General features: G+C 30.2%; 1 protein-coding gene across 1 annotated transcript; it reads right to left on the bottom strand.

Moving 5' to 3' along the window:
• Positions 1-3,738: 3,738 nt before the first annotated feature.
• LOC111032573 (acyl-CoA Delta(11) desaturase-like) lies at positions 3,739-22,287 on the bottom strand. The gene is made up of 6 exons (XM_022312950.1): positions 22,055-22,287; positions 6,781-7,027; positions 6,402-6,532; positions 6,128-6,333; positions 5,884-6,069; positions 3,739-5,806 (listed from the first exon to the last, which is right to left on the bottom strand). Exons 2-6 carry the CDS (start codon positions 6,995-6,997, stop codon positions 5,542-5,544), a joined length of 1,005 nt encoding a protein of 334 aa, XP_022168642.1. The 5' UTR covers positions 6,998-7,027; positions 22,055-22,287; the 3' UTR covers positions 3,739-5,541.

Below are 22,287 nucleotides of genomic sequence, written 5' to 3'. Positions count from 1 at the left end.
ACAAGCTACATATTATACACTAGACACCTATTAATTATTACAGATTATATGGTCACACATAGGTACTAGGTACCTATACGGATTAAGTAAACACAGAATATAACGTAGGTATACTAATATTATGAACAAATGCAGAAAACCAACCTATATGTAGGTATATAATATAATAGCACTATTAGCTACACAGGTGCTATTTTACATTTAAATGTTAGAGTTGTTAATTTAAAAAATAATAGATGAAAAAAAACTTGTATTATTTCAATACCTGCCCATAACATACAGTTAAAACGTATAAGTACGAAATCTAGGGTTCAAAAAATATACCTATAATGGTCGATTTATGCCAGGGAGGATGCGACTGCATAATATTATAATATTGAGACGGTGTACGGGTTATGGCAATCGATACGATTTTAATATTATTACCCAAATGACATGATTGCGGGTACTAGAATTACCTATACCTACGCATCGGAGTTTATCTACGAATACCGATAGTACCTACAAAAACACAAATATGTAGGTATTTGGTTTTGCTGGGATTGTTCGTGACTTACTATACGTATTTTCCACGTCGAACCTTGGTTGTTTTACTCGTTTGTTCCATATTCATATATTATTGTTATTATTAAAATTACTATACGTATTGGTATCTATAATATTTTAAATCGTCATCTGTCCCGATCGAGGCCACCCGACGATCGTCCGTCACGCGACGTCATCATTATTAATTGGTTACGGAAATACGAAGAGTTCAACGGTGTCCAATGCAAAAACCTTCCACTTGGCAGAGGTCATGCCATCGCCACGCCTCTCGTCATTTATATACATACCTACCTACTACGAATTCCTAATAGATACCATAATAATATATAGTAACTACTAGTGTACACATACTCCACCGTGCGGGCACAAAACCGTGTGCGATGTGCATGGCACAACTTTGAACTTAATATTTTAAAGTGATATGGCGAAAGAGCCTGCTGGAGATACCAATAACATGGGTCACTTGCATAAGTGATGAGCGGTGGGTGAGGTAATAAGAATTGGGTTTGGTTAGTTGGGGGGTTAAAGGGGCAAGGAGTAGACTGCCAAGCTCTCATTCGCATTACAGAAAAACAATCAAGTTTTTTGGTGAATATACCCAAGTAATATTTGTGTGACGGCCCCCCTCTAGTGGAGGCAGTTCATTTAGTTTCGTTAAAAAAGTAAATCGTTACCTAATAATTTAGTATATTAAGGTACTTATTGAGCAAATTGTGATGTGATCTTCTCTAGCCCATTGAAATGGGTTTATGCTTCAATAATAACATCACACTTATCCACCTCATTTCCTCGGTGGCTGTAATCCGCAGTGTACACGAACATTGGACTACTTATGGATTTAGGTGATTTGAAAACATTAAACGAAAATATAGAATAGGTAGGTAACAACTACCTATATAATATAGCCTATAGATAGGTAGTATATAAATATTGTCAATAGTAGGTACAAACAGTGTCTTGTGTAGATAAATAATATTATTATTACTAGGTATCTAAACAGAGTGTAACAGATAGGACCGTTTAATGCAACAACTTTTGTTAAAATCAATAGTTTTTCTATAGAAGCAAAAAACTGAAAATTCAAACTTTTTTGGAAAATTTCAAAATGGCCAATTTTTAATTCTATTTATAAGAACAATTTTGATGGTAAAAACATTTACTTAACTCGAGTAATTTATTCTACTTTATAGAAAAAACTATTTTCAAAATATTATTTTTGGAAATTTCCTGGCATGATTATATTAACCATACAATTTTCGTTATACATTGAACTATAGCATTAGTTTTTTTTTAGATATTTATGTTATACCCTATATATTAACATACATACAGATACTAGAAAAAATGTTTTTAATATTAACTCGTAGGCCACATCCATATTAAGTGTACCTTGGTTTCTCTGAATGTGATAAATGATTAAACAGTTGTTATACCAACTAGCATTCATTAAATATACAATAATCAATGCTACTAGTATGCTACCCATACCTATAAGACCTATAGGTACATCTATAAATTCACTCATTCATATGTACCTACGTCATACACAACACACCAACTGCATAATGTATATACATTATACAAACGGAAAAAAGAATTCAAATTGTGAAAGAACATTTTTCCCTATAATCTTGGGCCAGTTGGGTTATAAAATATTATATTATTATAAAACACCTAGAAAATTAAATTAATGATGACTATGAGTGGTCAGAGATATGCAGTTTTCACTACACTTGCACCAATCACACCCTCTCGTTGCCGGTTTTTTTATATTTTTTAATTCAAAAATATAAAATACGAAAGTCGTGTTAGACAAAATTATTTAATACACATATAACTACTAAAGCAATCTGCACGACTGTACGCATAGCCACGTAGGTTAGGTCACTATAAATTAATTTTTTTGGAATTTTAATATTTATAATAGGTACCTACCGGTATATATCTACACTAGCGTCTAATTAGTCGAATCCTTTTAATTACGTATGTAAATGACACTAACACATTTGTATATTGTTTGAACAACGTCCTAACTTCTTGTGTTCTGTTCAATGGGGTAGAGGTACCTACATACGAGTCACACGTAAGGAATAATAAAACGGTAAGGTAATATACATAATACACGTCATAGGCGGAAATTGGATACCTATCTATTGTTATTATGCAGGAGGGAGGAGATACCTATAACTACTTAAAATGGAATAAAAAAAATTGTATCGCTTCACTCGAACTGGCGTAACAAAAAAATGTCATTACATTCATTGATAGTGTTACCTACAAAATTCATTAGCTTGTTTTCTTATAAATGGATGCTTATCGTCAGTGTAGGTTATACAAAAAAAAAAAACCGAATAGCACTTGAGAATAAGTTGTACAGTTTTCAATAAACCATTATTTTCCAGATGTCGTCCGATGAATAATAAGGACCCCGATACCTGTGGCGCCTTCACCAGTAATATTATATATTATATTATATTCACCAGATCAATCTTAGCCTACGGAATCCCGATGAAATTCGCTCGTCTCCAACATGCTTATATCATCAATAGTCGGTTTTTGACCTTGCAACCGATGTTCAAAATATCGTATTCACTTTGTACCAAATGTTTCGATTTTATTCCGACGCACGAGCACACTTAAATAAATATTAATTATTACAAAATTTGAAACCGCTATTCGACAAATAACAGTCGCACCGTGCGACTCGCACGTGTTATAAATAACACTGAAGAATATTGTTCACTCATTGTAGGGCGAGAGGTCGACACTTGGACCAGACGGCAGACACGTATAATATGGTCAACTTTCGTACCAAATATTTTTTATCACTTTGAACAGGTAAGAGATGACCATTCAACAATCGAACTGATTGAGTTTTTCAAAACAAAAACAAACGAAACTTAAAAAACTTTTCAGTGCTTACTATTATATTTTTAGAGTATGTATATTAAAATACACATTCATGTTTAGAACTTTGAAGATGGGTACTAAGTTGCTACTCTCCAAGAGCACTTCCTGGGGTCTTTTAGAGTTCTGGAGCTCCTTATAATATTCTAGTATTATAAAATACTCCAACTCAGAGGACAGAGCATAACATTTTACGAATCAAATATGTGTACACATATATGTACACAAAATCTCAACAAGAAATTTCAACTAATATATTGACTATATAATAAAACAATACAACTATTGAAGCTCAAACTACATTTTTATTTAATAGTAAAGTATCAATCGAATCATTTACTCCACTTTACCTTAAAATACTAAAAAATATTAAATATCAAGCCAATATTAATTAATATAAAGTATTAAAACTTTAATAATATGACTTTAGGTACAATTTCAATGTGAAAAGGGTTGACGCATTTGCTTATTTGGGCAATTTTCACGACTTATAAAAATATTAAAAACCAAATGGCGATGATTTTATGGTCCACATTTCCAACCATTCATAAAATAAGAATTTATTTGTGATTTCACTTATAATTTGAGAACGGTATAATAACATTGGTCAGTCTATCAGTATCTATTTAAATGTATTACTCTATAATAGTTTAAAATGTATCGTAGAATATTAGACTATAAGAATATTTCCATAAAGAATAATTTTTACACTTTTACATTTTTTTTTTAGTTTTTTGTTTTAATGTATTCAGAACATCATAATATACCCCATCCTATTTAAGATAAATTGAATCCACCAGCCCCTGGTTTATAATATAGTTAGACTATAAGAAAAAGTCGTTAGACCAGATCAATTGGAAACTATTAAAATATATTTGTATCAGCACTTGTTCATAATGTGTTAATTATAAAACAAAGCGTTTGTTTTTTACTATTATTATTATTATTGTAAATACAATTTTGTTTATTTCAGTTCTTCGTTTTATCATTAATATTTAATAATATCCATTACCATAATGATAAAACAGAAGAAAATCACAAACAAAATTTCCTAAACCTACACTTATAAAAGGCCTAATGGCTAACACTGTGTGCATATGTATGTGTGTGTGTTAATGTGATAGCTGTCCTGGTAATCGGTGCTTATATGTATAATATATAGCATATTGTAGATATTAGGCTGAATTAAAATATATTTTATAATATAATAATCATCTAGCTTAGTCTATTTTGCTTACATAACCATTATTCAACTGAAGTGAAATATCATGAAACCAGTCAATATTGAATAGGTCTAGAACAAGGCATTATTATACAATGGTAAAACTCTGTCCAGACCAAAGAAAGTGAAATATCTTACAATTTGTTTTATTTCTATAGACATTACAATATCACATTCACACCTTTCATCCATACATATACACACACTTGTAATATTACTTGATGCCGTATTCATAAGCACATTGGGAATATTGATCCGTCATTGGACAGCTGCAACCAATTTACCAAATGTTTATAATAAATAATTTTATTCAATACTTATCTAAGTTTTGGACAATGTAATACGATTGGGTACTAATGTTTGAGCATTATTAGCACAATATGCTATTTTGTTTCAATGACCACCATATACATATTTATTGAAATATTTTAAAATGTAGTTATAATGGTTAATGATCCATTTTTTTTTTATGTGCAAGACACAACAGAGATGTAGCCAAAATTTATTGCATTATGTACACTAGTATGTGTAATGTGTATACTGTAAAGTGTATGTATATATATATATGTGTGTGTGTGTGTTGTGTATAAATAATAAATATGTGTAGTTATACTAATATGTTGTTACCCAATCGCATTGATAATATTCATAAAAAAAAATCTATAAAATTACACCAAAATTTAAAGTAAAACCAAAAACTATAGAAATACTGAATGCCATTGCAGTTATTATCATTTCATAGGTGTACAACTTAACTGTATTCTAGTCTTCATAATTTTAGATATTAAATAACATTCTATGAAGGCATTTAAAAGTTTATGAAGTCTTATAATTATTTAGAAAAATGCATTAGTGTTGATAATAATCTATTTGCATTCAGCTGGTATTTCGCTCCAACTTCCATCTCCATGCTTGTTAGCCACTTGTTTGACGAGATCTGCTGATGGAGTCTTGCAGTCGTATGCCCATCCAATTTTGGCGAACAAATCCAAAACCATGGTAGTTGGGTTGGTAAAGTTTCCACCATATTCTTCTGCCCGGTAATCCCATGGGAATGCGTGGTGATAGTTATGCCAGCCTTCTCCAGTAGTCAGTATAGCCAAAGCCATGTTCTGCACAGGTCTTATGCGCCTACAAAATTTAATTTTAAAAACATATATTCCTCCATTAGAAAAGTACAAAAACCATGAGCTAAATAATTAAATTACGTGTCATATGGTTTTGTTCCCCAAAAGTGAGCCAAGCTATTAATTGAAAATGTCATGTTGGTGAAAATCACAAATCGCAATACTCCACTAATTCCAATTGCTTCCATCCAGCTTTCATTCCAACAGAACACAGGTACAAGTACAGGCAATACGAAACAAAGAGTAATTTTAAAAAACCAATAATATCTATAAAAAAAATAAAATTAATCATTTGTCCTATACATTTTTAAAATGTTAAATGTACTTTGTGTGAAATTGCACTAAGGGGTCGTTATTTATATCAGTCATATCAATGGTTTTACTACGACGGAATACTTCTGGGTGTCCACGTTGCATCAACCAACCAATATGAGAGAAGAACAATCCTCGGTTAGCATTATGGGGATCACCATCAGTGTCACTAAATTTATGGTGCAATCTATGGTCATGAACCCAATCTGTTACTCTGTACTGTAATACATATAAAATAAAATGAATGAATTAAAAAAATATATATATTATATATATTATTTAAATACCTGTCCAGCAACTGAATAGCAAGCCAGAAGAATGATTTGCAAAGGAACCTTGGCTTTGTACGCTTTGTGAGTGTAAAATCTGTGCACACCTGCTGTTACACCAAATTGTCCAATGAACCCGACAAGGAGACCTATTAATCAATAAATAATATAAGAATAATATTATAAAAACTTAAAATGATATTATTAAATTTAAAAATTAAAATTCAACAGTATGAAATATAGGGACATAAGGAAATGGTAAGTTGCATAAAAAAAAAACTAAGACAGAACCTATACAACCTGGATACCTGATTTTTTTAGATTAAACTTTCTAGTAAATATTAACTTAAAAACTAAATTATAATAAAAAAAAATATTATAATAATATTGCACATACTCCATAAGATAGTAGCCATTTTGACATTCTTCCAGTAAAGTATCGTACAGATAACAGCTAGCACGTGCCAAGTGGTTAAATATATAGCTGTGGCCCATAATATTTCACGTTTTTGTGGAGGTTGTGGCTTCAGAGGTTCTTCCACGCTATCCTTGTTGTTATTTTCGATCAGAGGTTCGGCCGTTTCTTCGGTCTTCGTTCTCATTTGCACTCCCATCTTAATAATTTACGAGATTCAATATAGGACCTGAAAAATGAGCAAATACAAAAATATTATTATATTGTCATAACTAATAATTTTTTATCTAACTCTTATGTTAAGGTAACATAATAGTAAAAACAACAAATTGGGTACTATTTTTATCACTCGCTGACGACTAAATACAATTGAGATTAATAACATTTTTTAAAAGTAAGGTACTTAGATATTTAGTACATCCTAGGCCCTATAGTCAGTAGTCGTACGTATTTATTTAAACAAAATAGTGAAAATCGAATTGTTAAATAGATATTAGCTGAGGTGATAATGATAATAATTTGTGATATTCCTTTTGTCAAGGTGCTGGTTATTTTGTTACACTCGAAGGATTTACAGACAGAACAAAATCTGTTTTAACCTGGGTGGATACTGTAAAAAAAAATTTAATTTAATCCTTGTCATCGACAATTGCTATTTCACTCTATAAAAAGCGCGTTTGTCACATGGACAAAGTAGTATTAAACTATATCATCGAAACCAAATGTTCTAGATTTCATTGTCGTTTTACTGTTTTAGTAATAGTTCAATAGTTCATTTTATTATAAACAATATTTATGAATATATTATGTTACAGTCGTGTACTTGTGTATAATCAAATGAAGCGGTCTATCAAATACATAGTCATTAAAAATTTAAAAAAATATTGTGTTTGACTAGTAAAAATAAAAATCAATCATACAACAAAATTTCTGTTATACAATATAAGGCAAATTATGTATTAAAAAAAAAAAAAATACTTAATTAAAAATATTTAAAATTTTTTATAATTTCAAATAACCATAATATGTTTATATATAGAGATTAAAAAAATTACTTGATTAAAGTTTTGGTTTGATTCAATTTTTTTATAAAAACAATTTCTGATGAATCAGATGTTATTAATTTACGATGAGAAATATTATTATAAACAAATTTGGGTGAATTTATAAACTTTAAAATAGCACACAAGACACAATATTATGTAACGATATATAAAATACCCTAAAAATACCATAGAATGTACACTTATTGAATGCATTCTTCTTTTAATGTATTTTATCTAATCGGACGGACGTTAGCGTCTGCCGTCCATACTGTCGTTTAGCAAGAGAATAATATTATGTGCTGCCTGCTGAAATCCAAAACTTGTCTATCCCCACCAGTACACCGGGATATTATTATGTTAGACCACACTAGTCTATAATAGTTGAACGCACTTTTATACAGCTACACGTTTGTCAAAAATGCATTCAAAAATGTTATTTTATTTGAACGACGCAATTTAATATATGGCCAGAACGACTTTTGTCATCATAAAAAATTAACTAGATCCCATTTTTTTTTCGAATAACAAAAAATGTTTTCATACATGACTTAAAGTTAAGACCTCTTGCGAACGAAAAAAAAAGAAAAGTAAACCAGTAATACAAGTTTATCAGCCAACGATTTAACACGTGTTTATTCTCAAACCGTCTCCTATCATGTGTTTTCGACATGGCTTTTCGATAACGGAGCATCAGTAAAATGTTTCGTTTTAATATATTATCAATCGACCCACGACCACAATAATATAATAATATATTGTATTATACCTAAAAGTTATCATTACATCAGTGTACGAGATAAACCATCCGGTAATAAAATGTAATAATGTAACAATAAAAACAAAACGAAATAAAATATAAACCAAACATCAAACTAGAATGATCGTTATTAATATTATTCACAAGCCACCGCCTCACCTGAATCCGCAAAAAAATATCAATAAATTGGAAATAATCCAAAATGTTTTAAATATTTTAAAAAATCCAAAAAGCAACGAGTAACATTGAATTAAATTAACTACAACTAGCATTTTCCAAGATGTAAAATGTAATATGTAAGTACCTAACCTGCAAACGATATCAGACTGATTCTACAATGTTCAACTATTTATAGGTACCGTTATAGGTTGAGGCAGTTAAACATTTACTTCGAACACTAACTAATTGCGTATTTTCCTATGTATATTGTATTCTATATACACTTATCAGTTATTTGTTTGTACTTTGTACTGTACTTTTAGGGCGTTCTATATTTTCAAAGTTACGCGTCAACCAAGTTCCGAGTACGTACGTATTATTGCAACACATTTAATAATCGATATCAATAAAAATATTAATAACTAATAATCAGTTATCCCATAACATAAACATTTAATTTTATTGAAATACCGATATGACATCACAATTCACAATGTCACTATCGTTATTTATGATAGTTATCAATTGCACATTTTATGAGTAATTAGCTTTTTTATGCAAGCGTACCATAAAACGGATTTTTATTAAAATTACAACTTTGTAGCGTGTTTATTTTATAGAAAATAAGAACTGTCTTTTTTACATAAGTATGAATAATCTATATATTCTTGTCCGTCTACTAATTAATATCTCGATTATAACAAATTTGATTTAAATAGGGACTTATTAATATCGCAATTCGCGGTGCATTTTTAAATATTCAGCTACAGAATTATAGTTAACTAACATTAATCAATTTGGAAAGTTAAGAACTCTTTTACATGATTAGAGGACTATTTATACGAACATTTTTAACCAGCGAATCCATAAAATTCCAAAAATAAATTCGAATAGTCTCAAAATCAAAACTTCTAATACATGACATCAATCTAATTATAAAACAATTCACAAATACTATAATAACTTCTATGACATTTATTATAGCAAAATAAGATCAGCCAAAAACTAAAAATATGTAATACACTAAAATATACTCTTACAATGATTAAAAAATATCTTATGTAAGTTCAATGCTGTTACAACCTAAATAAATGTATAGGTCGAAATTTGCTAAGCACAATAGTAGAATAGTGGTAAATATAGAAGTTAAACATGGTACCTACAAATAAAGTTAACATAAAAAACTCGAGGAACAAGTTTAAGATTTCGAAGTAATACATGAACAAAAAAAAAATAGCAAAAACCATAATAAGTTGATGCATTCCTTTTCACTCCAGACAACAATCAACCTCCAATATATTTGCAATCGCCAAACAATTTATACAGGCATGATAATAATGTATTTCGTTATTAAAAAAACAAATCAAACACAATAGGTACAGTGAATTCCTAGACAACCAAAAAAAGTCCTCAACTAATACAATCAAACATAAAATATTGCACGAAATGAACATAAAAAAAGAATTTTTTTGAAACTCTATATAAGCATTAGGCACACAAGATAGAATACGACAGGTACATTATTTATATTATAGAATACGTACAACAATGGACATGATGGCCAACGACCTACGATGGCAGACGCTTTTAATAGAAAAATACTAGGAAAAATATAATAATAAAAAGAAATAAAACCAGTTTTCACATATTACACCACACGTGCACATACTGTAAAAACTACAGCTAACGGGCGGCGATGACCAGCTATCGAACCTATATAACCTCTACTACGCGCGTGAATACGTGTCCAATTTTTTAATCATTGGCATAGAACAACGGTTGTTCAACAACCATCGAAACGAGTTTGGTGGCTATTCGTTTTAGTTCTAAGCTCGTGTATTTCGTGTTTCTTCATCTATAGACTGGCTAAAATGCTAGACGTGCATCGCCTTAATGGTAAACTATTCAGACATGCAACGTCTATAATACACTATAGGTAATGCAGCAACGCACATCACACAAAGTGATCCATTTAACGTGTTCGGCAAATTTTATTTTCAGTCAATGGTCAATCCCGAAAAGTTTGTTTACAATATGCGCATAGTTCGAGGCGACCTCTTAGGTACATGTACAAAATTAAAAATAATTATACAATTTCGTTAACTATTGACTAATAGTTATAATTGACTACTTGAATTTATAATATATAGAAACACATTAAGAGCGAAATAAAAAATATAACTAATTTTAAATTCGTGTCAATTAGTTTTATTTGAAAGAGAACTCAAAATTATACATATTATAAACCACTTTCTCTTATACTATCTACATTTTCAAGTATAGGCTTGAAAACTGATTTAGAAAACTATCTTGTATAATCGGCTTATGATTTGCATACCTTGCGCAATGTTATCATCTAAAAATTAATATTTAAATTTATTTTATTTAATATATTACACTTTAATTTGAAATATATGACAGTACATTTTAAAAATCTGTATCATACAAATTAATTATGCATTTAAATAGAACTATTTACATTTAAGCAGATCATAATGTTTCACGAATGTATTATTTTAATACATTCACAATATTTACTATGTATTTTAACTTAAAATGATAAATGTTTAAACCTAAGTCTAATTGCAACATTTTAAATACCTATTAAAATTAATAAATAAAAGAATATCTTTATATTATTTTTTTTATACTCACACAGTAACATAAAGTTGCCCTTGTTTATGGCGGGGAGGTGATTTTAAGTATATTATACGTGTATTTATTTTCTAACAATACTGTTCTATCGACTTTATAATACACCTATTTTTTTTATTGTAAGAAAAAAAGACCCTCGGCTACATGGGCCATTGGGTTTACAGAAGATATAGTTATTTAATTGTCTATTCTAATTATACATTTTTATATCTTATACCTAATATTATTATGATGGACATATGTGAAATTTCTCACTCCACAAAATAATTAGTTTCAGAATGGCATAAGGTACATGATCATGCCTAAATAAACAGCATATCGGCAAAAGTTCGTGTTTTTCTATATCACTGCGCATGGTCCCCAGACTTGGAACAAACGCTAATTAATTGGAATGAATAGTATTTATAATATATAGTATTACATCTATATTAGTTTGTGATTGAATGGGGGAGTTTATAAAGAATTCATGATAATAATATCTAAGATGGCAACCTACAAAAATATCTCACTTTACATTCATGATTCGCACACAGAAGATAGGTATTATGAAATATAAAACACGCATATCAAAAACGAGGTTGACAGACTTAACGTCCGATTTAAAACTATAGCGAAGTTAAAATAAAAATTGCACTTCGGATTTTAATACATATTATTTGGACTCAAATTACTTAGACCACATTTATTGGACCTTCGTATGGACCATAAAAACAAATTCATACAAAAATATTCAAATAGAAAAGAATAGGTAACATTATAGTTTAATATAATTATAACTATTTTAATAATTTATTAAAAATATAATGAAAATAATTCATTAAAATTAATTTCCAATACAAAAATATAAGATATTAGGTATATGATTATATGATAAAAAATATAACAAACAACCATAAAGTACTATTCTAATATATATATTAGAGCTTCGAAATTTTTGGGAAATTTTAAACAAAACATTATTGTATACTATGATTACTAATTACTAATTACTAATTAGTAATCATACTATGTGGAATTGGATGTAAAACTTATACTATATTGTTAACTTGCAATCTTGATTCTTGGGCAAGACGTATCGATGTATTGTTAATTATTTTAGATGACGTTAGTTTTCACTGTCCCATATGATAAAAATGTACGGACGCACATAGTTATAACCCTGTTATAACTATCGGGCATTGGCTATTCACTATTTGAATGAAGTCCAGAGATTAGTCTAAAAATACCGACCACGATGACAACGACAACGTAACATTCCTATGTCCTTGTCAGGTAAATGAAGGAAGACAGCAGGGACTGATTTAACAATATTCAATAAACAAAATAATAAATATATTAGCAACTAGCTGACCTCGTGCACTCGTTCTCCGTTAAAAATGCCAACTCTGTGATTCAAACTTTGTTCAATTCGTGATTTAATATTCAGTGTAATGGCGAAATTGGAAAAAAATTGTGTAATTTTGGAAAATGCTTTTTTTAGTGCATTCACATGGTTTTGGTTTCAGATTGTAATACGAACGGGATGTTATATTGCCAGAAACCTTCAAAGGAGTGTACTCAACAACTCCCCAAAGTTTAAACGCGATCGGACATACATGCATTCATTTTTATAAATTATCTAGATTATTATAATTTATAACACTCGTTAGTCGATGAACAAAGTAGGTATGTATTTTGTCACGCCATCGATGTTTAATATAATGGCATAACACTGTACAATAATATGTGTAATGCATTAGGTCTAGTCAAGTGTTAGGTTTAAAATTACATCAACGTACAATTTACATAATAAATAAATTCAAGTCAATAATTGTATCAACTATTCGAATTTGGCCAAAAATCACAGTTATACGATTTAATAATATATCAAAACATTGTATTAAAACATTAAAACGATTAAATACTCACATAACTAAGCAATTGTTAGTATAAGTAGTTGATTGCCATAATGCTGTTAAGATAATTGCAGAAACTATTCGAAAAATAAATGCAACTAGTTCAAAATTTAAGAGTCGTAGTCAAACTCATAAAAGACTCATGTTTTCAAATATATCATTTTGATTAAATATGTGAGAATATTGTATTCAACTAAAATAGTACAAACTTTAATTCACAAAAAAAAAAATATTAGAAAACATCGTTTGTACACTATAATGATTGAATATAAGCATAATTTGTTGCATTGGAGGACTTGACATTATTTTAATTAATTGATAAAAGTCATCACGGTCAGGTCACAACTATAAAGCATAAAAAAAGAAGCTTTACGACAGGGCTAAACATTTTGTCTCCACCTTATACACGTGTAATGTATTTAAAACCTCTGACCGTATTTCACTTGCAATATTGTAATATTATAACATTATAACTAGTATATTATAATATTTGACAATTATAAAGAAAATATTGTGTTTTGTAAATGAAGCTTAATTTAAAAAAAAATGTAATCAAGTAATTCATAACTACCTACTTACTTATATAAGTTTGTACAATAAATAAATACTAATATAACTCTAAAAATCAAAATACTGAAAAACGTTTCTGTCAAACCGCTGTTATATTATTATGATAGCTTAAGATACTTAAATAAATTGAGTCTAATATGGAAAGGTTTTACTAAATTTTAAGGGGAAAAACTGAGAAAACATTTTTGCGAATATGCTCTTTTAATAGATTATAATTTATAATGTATTATTGCAAAGACTAAGGCCCACACAAAAAAAAATACATGACCATGGCATTGTGCCAAAGTAGAATAACTTAACAACGAAACAATCAAAGAATTAAATCGATACAAAATTATTTAGCTTAAAAAAATATATAATGCATAGAATATACAATTTGTTTAAAACAATAAAAAATATATACTTGAACAAATTAATACTACAAATTCAGAAATTTATATAAGTATGGTACCTGTATAATATGAAGTATGAGCAATCAAATTACTTTATTGTTCAAACAAACATATTTTTTCCATAGTTACTCGGTAGATACAAATTATAAACAAACTACAATAACTACGAACTTCACTTAAGTGTAGTCAGCCTATACTACACAAATTCATAAGACTGTATAATATTAAATTAAAATATTTTTATGATGAATTTGCAACCATTAAATAATCTACTTTGAAACCCGCCTTAGACCTTGGATGTTAATAAAACTCATATACGCTCTAAGTGAATACATACAAATGTCACAAACTTAACGAAGTCATAATTTTTTACTTACCCAAATTATTTACATATTAAGACATATTTCATATTTCATAATTCAAATTCATACTCAACTAGAATAGTTATTTAATATACTTAAAAATTTTGATAAACTTAAGAGTACAAAAACTAAGCATACAAAAAAAAATTATTTTTAGTTCAATATACCATTGTATAAATTATATTTTTGGACGCAATGGTGTATGAAGAGGTCACTTCTGGATCTACCTCCGCCATAACTAAAATCATCACAAAAGAATAGGCCTCTCCAATATTGCCCACTCCTACTTAATCACTAAGGAACCTACACCAATGTGCGACTCGTGCAACACCCCCCTTACAATCGAACACATAATCATCAACTATCCCAAATTCGCATCAGCACGTCACCTCCTCAAAAATGCTACATCACTCAAAGAAGCCTTCAATCAAACCAACATCGCCAATATTTTCAATTTTTTTAAACTAATTGGTTTAGATGATAAATTATAATACCCCTGTGGCCTGTAGGTATATATAACATTATTGCATATGCTTTATTTTTTATTTTTTTCTCTTTTCTGATATTGTATAAATATTAAATACTTTAGTTTGTAAATAACACTAGGCTAATAATCTTTGTGATTGAAGCCTCTAATCAAATAATAATAAAAAATAATAATTATATTTTTAACGTATGGATTTAGGGAATAATATCAAAGTTGGGAAGGTCGACCTTGGGTAGACATGACGACAAATTCAAAACTATTTCTCGAATTCTTATCCCTTCATTATATCAATCGGTATGCTGGAAATATAATTCTATACACGTCTATAATCTTGTTAGTGTGTTAAACAAAGACAGAAAATCGCCGCTTCCAATAATTTGAAGAGCATATTTTTGCATATCATTAATTGATTAGCATTTACCACACATTTAACAGTTTTAAATGATTTTTTTCAGACCCACGGTCTAGGTAATTCATATTTTATAATATTTAATTCCAAATAAATGTCATGTGGATAAAATTTGTCAGATGCAAGGATTTTTATTTTTTTTTACAAAAGTTGGGATTTTTGTTTTTATTAATTTTATTGCGGTCGTTAATCAAATACTTTGCATATTATGTGAGTACTATTATTTTACGTTTACGATATTAGTCCGATTACAACGAACTAATAATATAAAACAGCTTGTTGAAAATACCAAGAATGAATGAATATCATGTTCTACGTAGATTATCAACGTGATCTGGTAGAAATATGAATTTTTATTTTTAATCGTCAAGTACAAAAAAATTAATACGAACATTAAAGATCTCAACAAAACATTAATAGGTAATTAATTACTTTTATTTTATTGAATGATTATTATATTTTATTAAATTAAGGTACTAATATATCTTTAATTGGGCAATTAAGCATATTATGTGTATATTTCTGGGTGGTGATCAACATCCATTACTATGTATAGCAACATAAAATACAGTCACAGTTTGTTCATATCTATTAAGACGATTCATAATTAACAAACAATCTAACATACTTACGAAATAAGTTAAATTTAAACTCGTAATAGGAATTTTAAAAGATCAGCTGTGTTCTAAGTGCTAATTCCCGACATTCAAGATATTGATCATTTATCATTTTTTAGGTTTCGAAGCCTTTGTGTCACCGTAAATTCTAAATGTCAACTACAATTAATTATCATTAAACTGTCTCACGTCAAGTAGATTATTTAATAAATAAAAATTGACTTGCCCCAGAATGGTGCAAACTGGATTGAATTAAAGAAAACTACAGGGGAAATTATATTTTTCAGTTTGAAGAAGGCATTGATTAGTTATTGACTCACAAAACTAATAAAATTACCTTTATAATCAATAAACAAAATACAAATGTTATCAAATATATTATATCATTCAATTATCATATATGGATCTCGGGATGTGTTGCTAACTAATTTAAAAATGTGTTATAAAGAAATCTGCATTGTTAAACCATACTAAACAGGCTGATCTAAGTAATATAATATACCTAATGTAAAACATATAGTATCATTTATTTGCGGGGTAGAAACTCTAGATAAGGTATAGCAGGGGGAATTCACAAACAATTCAGGTGGAACGTCAGCGCCCATTTTTCTTGACAGTTCTTGATTATTGACCCTAACACATGCCGTGTTCAGCTACTAAAAATATCCAAGAATATTTAATACTTTATTAAATTAATCCATTCACATGAAATTATATAAAAAAAATGTATTGTTTACATTAATGTTTAAGAGAAACTTTAATATTAAACCATATAATATGTAACATGTCTAACTTTCATATTAATGACACAGTTAAAATCGTAAGAATAAAGAAAAGCATACATAATAAAAATAATGCTACCAAGATTACGAAGTTATACGGATTTAATCTAATTCTTTTAGTTACTAATAATGTTTAGCCATTTGAGAAACTTTTGATAAACTACATTTTTTAAATTATTAGTATTAAAAAATCAAAATATTTTTTTTAATTTATGAATTTTGAATACATGTACCTACATACTAATATGTCATAACTTATAAGTTATAACGTTTTAGGTAGGTATACAATTAGTTAAAAGATTGGAACTAATTTTTATTAAATAAATATGTCGTTAAAAGTGAACACCAAATCGGGCATGATTGAGCGAATTAATATTATACATTTATACGTCTATGGTTTAAGAGTCACTAAGTAAATAAATGATACGTTATGTTTTAAGTTTGAGTCAAAAATGTCTACATAAACTACATTTATAAGACTAATAATATGTAACAAATGCAATTTTTATGATGTATAACTTTGTTGTATATAAAACAATGAACAGCTCATAAGCAATTATAATTAACAACCTAACATTGCACACATAGGTAAAAACTATCATATATTACAACCTATACGTACTATTGACTATTTACACATTTAGGTACTGTCGTGCTGATTACTTTTTAGTAGGCATTATAAATCACTGCACTACATAAAAGTAAACATGCTTAAATAAGAACAATCAGTATGAAGTGCTGAACACTTTGTAAATACTTTAGCAACAACAATTTACAATACATACACATACACTAACAGTTATTAAAATATAAATAACAACATAAAAATATTTCAAAAACATACATAAAAATATAATGAAGGATTTGCAATATAGAATTCTTACTGGGGTAAATTTTAATGATAGGCAATTTAAAAATAATTGTCCACACATTTAATTAAAATTGAATATAAATTCAAAAATTACAACTATCAAAACCGTATTTACGTACATGTAAATAAATAGTTATATTCGTAAATATGACATATTATTAATTCATTAATTAATTTTCTTATGTAATACCATTATAGGTGAATAAGCAAAATTAGTTATTCATTATTTTGTAATTTATTATGAATATAAGAAATTAATTAAATAAACCGTATACACTGATAAAGAAGAACTATTTATTTTATTTCTAGTAATAATTTGATCTCTAATTCGCACAACATGCATCATAAGCCCAAGTTTTGTTACAACATTATGTAAAAATAAAACGTATGATAATAAATAGATTGCAAAAACTCAAATTAATTAATAAATCTGAAAAAATGTAGATAGTTATTTTTAGATACTGAGCAGAACAAGGAAGCTATTGATTGAATGAGGTCATAATTGTACCCGAGATCAACAACATTTAACAAAATCAGTTATTCGGACAAAAGAAAATCTTTGAAATCCATGTTTTCGAAAATGCAATCATGGTAATGTTAAATATTAAAATGATTCCTTATTCATTAAACCGTCCAAATTTGAAAGCTGAAAACTATCTAAGGTATATTTACGTATATTCCAAAGGGCTACAATTTTATCATAATATATTTTACTCTAAGCAATTTAAATTGTTATTATAATTTTTCAAAAACTTCTGAGAAATTCAAAAAATGAGGATGAACTATAAGAATAATATTTTAAGAATATATTTTAGACCACTAATTAATTATTCTAGGATGCATCTATGTACAGTACATTATAGTAAAATCATTGATTATAAACACAGAATTTATAATCAATAGTAAAGCTAATACCTATTTACATTTCACTAGAAGTCTACATTTTAATATTTTTTTATTAAAATTATAAATACAAACATATTGCGTGTAAAAAGCCATATATAACAAATTCAAGAGTTTGTGTAGGGTAAAGGCTGAGTAAAGACCATTAATTATTTAGCTAGTTATACATTTTTTAAAACAAAACTTAAAAAGGTTCAATCGATTTTTCTTCTATGCTACTAAATAAAATATGGAGTCAATACAATAGAATTCATTGAAATATTAATTCAATGTTGTTCGGTCACCCATTATCAAAATAATATTATGAGGATAAAAAATTATAACTAAAATAAAATATACAATAATTCATTATTGCCATGAAATTCTCATAAATCAAAAAGTTGCATCTTCATAATATACCTAACGATGTTTAATTTTATTTTGTCATGTACAAAAACTAATAATGCACTATTGCAGCTTATACCTAACAATATGAATATGAAATTACCAAATTAATTTACATTCACCTTATATAGTTGTTTTATTATAATACATTATTTATCACCAAGCAAAGAGTATATTGAATCCCACCGAGTGTGATCTATCCAGGAGGTGGATCAATTCAACATACAATTTTGAAATTGCATTATTTTTATAAGTGTGACACGTTTTAATTTCAGCAAACAATACATTTATAATTAATTAAAAAATTAAGAACATGAGCTACTTAAATACATCTATTGCCACTAAATTCTTTCAATGATTAATAGGTTACTGTAACTTAACTGCTTTCAGAAGAGATAATTGTACTTATAGTTTAGCACCGACATTTTTCGTTATTTTAGTGGGAAAGAAAATAAATCGTTTATAATTTTGTATTAGTATGGAACACATTTTTTTATATTATACCTACATGACTACAGTTCCAAATTTGAAATCTAGTAATTTATTTTCTGACTAAAATTTGATATTTATCATATTTTTAATATAGATAAAATATTATATAATATTCAATATTTCTCAAATCCGCTAACATTTAGTCATTTTAAAAAGCCAAACATGAAGCAATAAATATTTTTATCATTTATTATAGACCTATAAGTATTGTGAGTATATTATGTTAAGCAACATTTAATTTCAGTTATAGGTTTTGAAAAAAAGTTGGTAGTTTATTATTAGTTTGAAATTTGTAATTTTCATTCCCACTAAAGCAATGGAAAATATGTCTTGTTCTCTACCGAAATTACACTCATGTGACATCTTCCGATTATTAATACTGTCAATATTATGTTTCATAAATCTGCCAAAAGTATTATACTCAAACAAAATATTGGTTTTTGCAAATTGGTACAATTGGCCATAACAAAAAGTACGCCGCTCGCGTTTACAATGCTAATATTATGATTCACCGGTTTAACCGTTAGAAACATTGAAATCCTGTGAGAAAATTTTTTTATTTAGTAATCCATCAATGACCGGTGCACTTCATACTGAACCGTTGCACAAGTTTATCGTATCTAAATGTCGATAATTCAATGGTTATTTCGGACCAAATAATATGCAAAGCGTGGTTATGAATTATTGATAATACGAGCAAATCATTTCCGATCGGTCGGCAAAACTACCAGTGGGTGAGAACCCTCGACTTGTCTACAAACACTTGTAACCAACACGTAGGTCGTCGAGTTTTGACGGAAATGTACATACAACAGAGCTGTCGCAATTGCACAGGGCACCACCTGATATCCCCATCCGGCCGTGTACCAGATCGACACGGTTTCGCGGTGCAAAGGCCGCGCGCGTTGCGTATCGAGTTACATTTCGCATTATGCCAATTAACACGTTTCCGTGTCCGACGCAGCGTTTGACCGACCTAAAATACCTAACCTAAAGGTCACCCGCACGCACACGTGTAACGTTGGCGGTTGGTGTGGGGTGTGCGTGCGCGCGCGATTATACAATGCACCATGATCGCGGCGGCGGTGGTGGTGACGGGGGGGGGGGGGGGGAGTGGGAAAAATGCGATAAAAATAATATTACAATAAAAATATTCTTAAAAAAAAAAAATGAATTCAACGTGTAAGACAAGAGCCGCGCGATAAACCGTTGCGTTTATCGACGTCTGCGCCGATGTTTCGATTATATAACAACAATATAATTTATAAATGTATAACATTATAACCTATCAGCGCATCGTGATCGTCGCGTGTTGAATTTCCGCGCACAACGGTCACGTCTCCGCGCCGCGGCGTTTGAGGGGAGGGGGAAAATACGTTACGGCTACCGAAAAACCCGTTCCGATCGATTTAAACGTATAATATTAACACGGCAGAGTGTAGTAGATAGTATGGCCGTATAACAATAGCGGTACGAGACACGACGATGGGCACAGAATACCGGCGCGCAGAGGTCACTGGCTCGGGAGAGTTGGCCGACGACGCGGTACAACGACGTCGGCGGCTGTGCCGGCTCGGCGGTAGGGCGACGGGTGGTGACGACGGGCCCAGGAAACAAAGATTCAGACGAGTGCGGGGGACGGGGAACGGGGGAAATGAAATAACCGTACGGACGAGCGGGTCATCCCGTGTATCGTTACGCTCATATTATAGTTATATTGTATTTCGAGCGAATAAAATCGCGCCGTACCGTAGACCGGCCACGAGACGAAACGCGTGGTTGGACCGTGGGCGTGTAAAAAGCCAGACAAAAAGCGTTGACCGTTCTTCGCGGAAAGACTTTGGCGCGCGCTATCGGATCCTATCGACGACCCTTCACGTCTCCACCGCCGCCGCCACACGAACCCACCAGGCCGTCGGCCGCGTTAATCATAAATTTGATTAATACGTCGTTTACATTCCATTACAACTACAACTGGCGGCGTTGTCTCGGTTGGATATCGTTCACGAATACCAGAACTCTTCCCCACGCGGTTGTCGGACGAGCGTGCGCGACGTGGCAGGGGAGGGAAGGGCCCGTCCGCCGGTACGCGCCGCTATCGATTTACGAAATGACATTTTCGCGTGCACGAGGGGCAAGCGGTTTTCTCGACGACGACGGGACCCGAGCGGCGAGCAGCGGTGCCGAACCCGACTTCCGGCCGAAATGTGCTTTTAACGCGACGGAAACGGTACGGAAAAATATAATAAAAATGAAACCCACCGGAAAGGGATATCGTTGTATTCAATAGCAATATAGTTATTAAGACGTTGTACTCAAACGGCGGTCCGGGCCAACAAAAAAAAAAAACCGGCGTTAATAATGCTACAATACACAAACAGATCAGATCGCACAGGTAAATCGTAATAGGTAGACAGTATGATGGCCATAAATTGTAAGCAGTGTTATAATATCATTACAATTTATAGTACTCACTTGAAATGGAATTCTTCGACGTTGCGACAGGAAAATATAACCTTATTTTTGTAAATAAACTAACTTATCCGAGTACAATATGACGTTTTTCATACGCAATTGTACAGTTGCCTACCATAAAATATAATGCGATATTCACACGGATTGTGTACTGTGTACGCTCAAGTGCGGCACATACACGGCGATGGTGCGCGTTCGGCTGACTGGGCCTGGTGCCTGCCGGTTTTCGCTAT

The sequence above is a fragment of the Myzus persicae genome, unplaced genomic scaffold (genome assembly GCF_001856785.1).
Source record: "Myzus persicae strain clone G006 unplaced genomic scaffold, MPER_G0061.0, whole genome shotgun sequence".
Taxonomy (NCBI): Eukaryota; Metazoa; Arthropoda; class Insecta; order Hemiptera; family Aphididae; genus Myzus; species Myzus persicae.
This window is presented reverse-complemented; position numbering and strand designations above follow the sequence as displayed.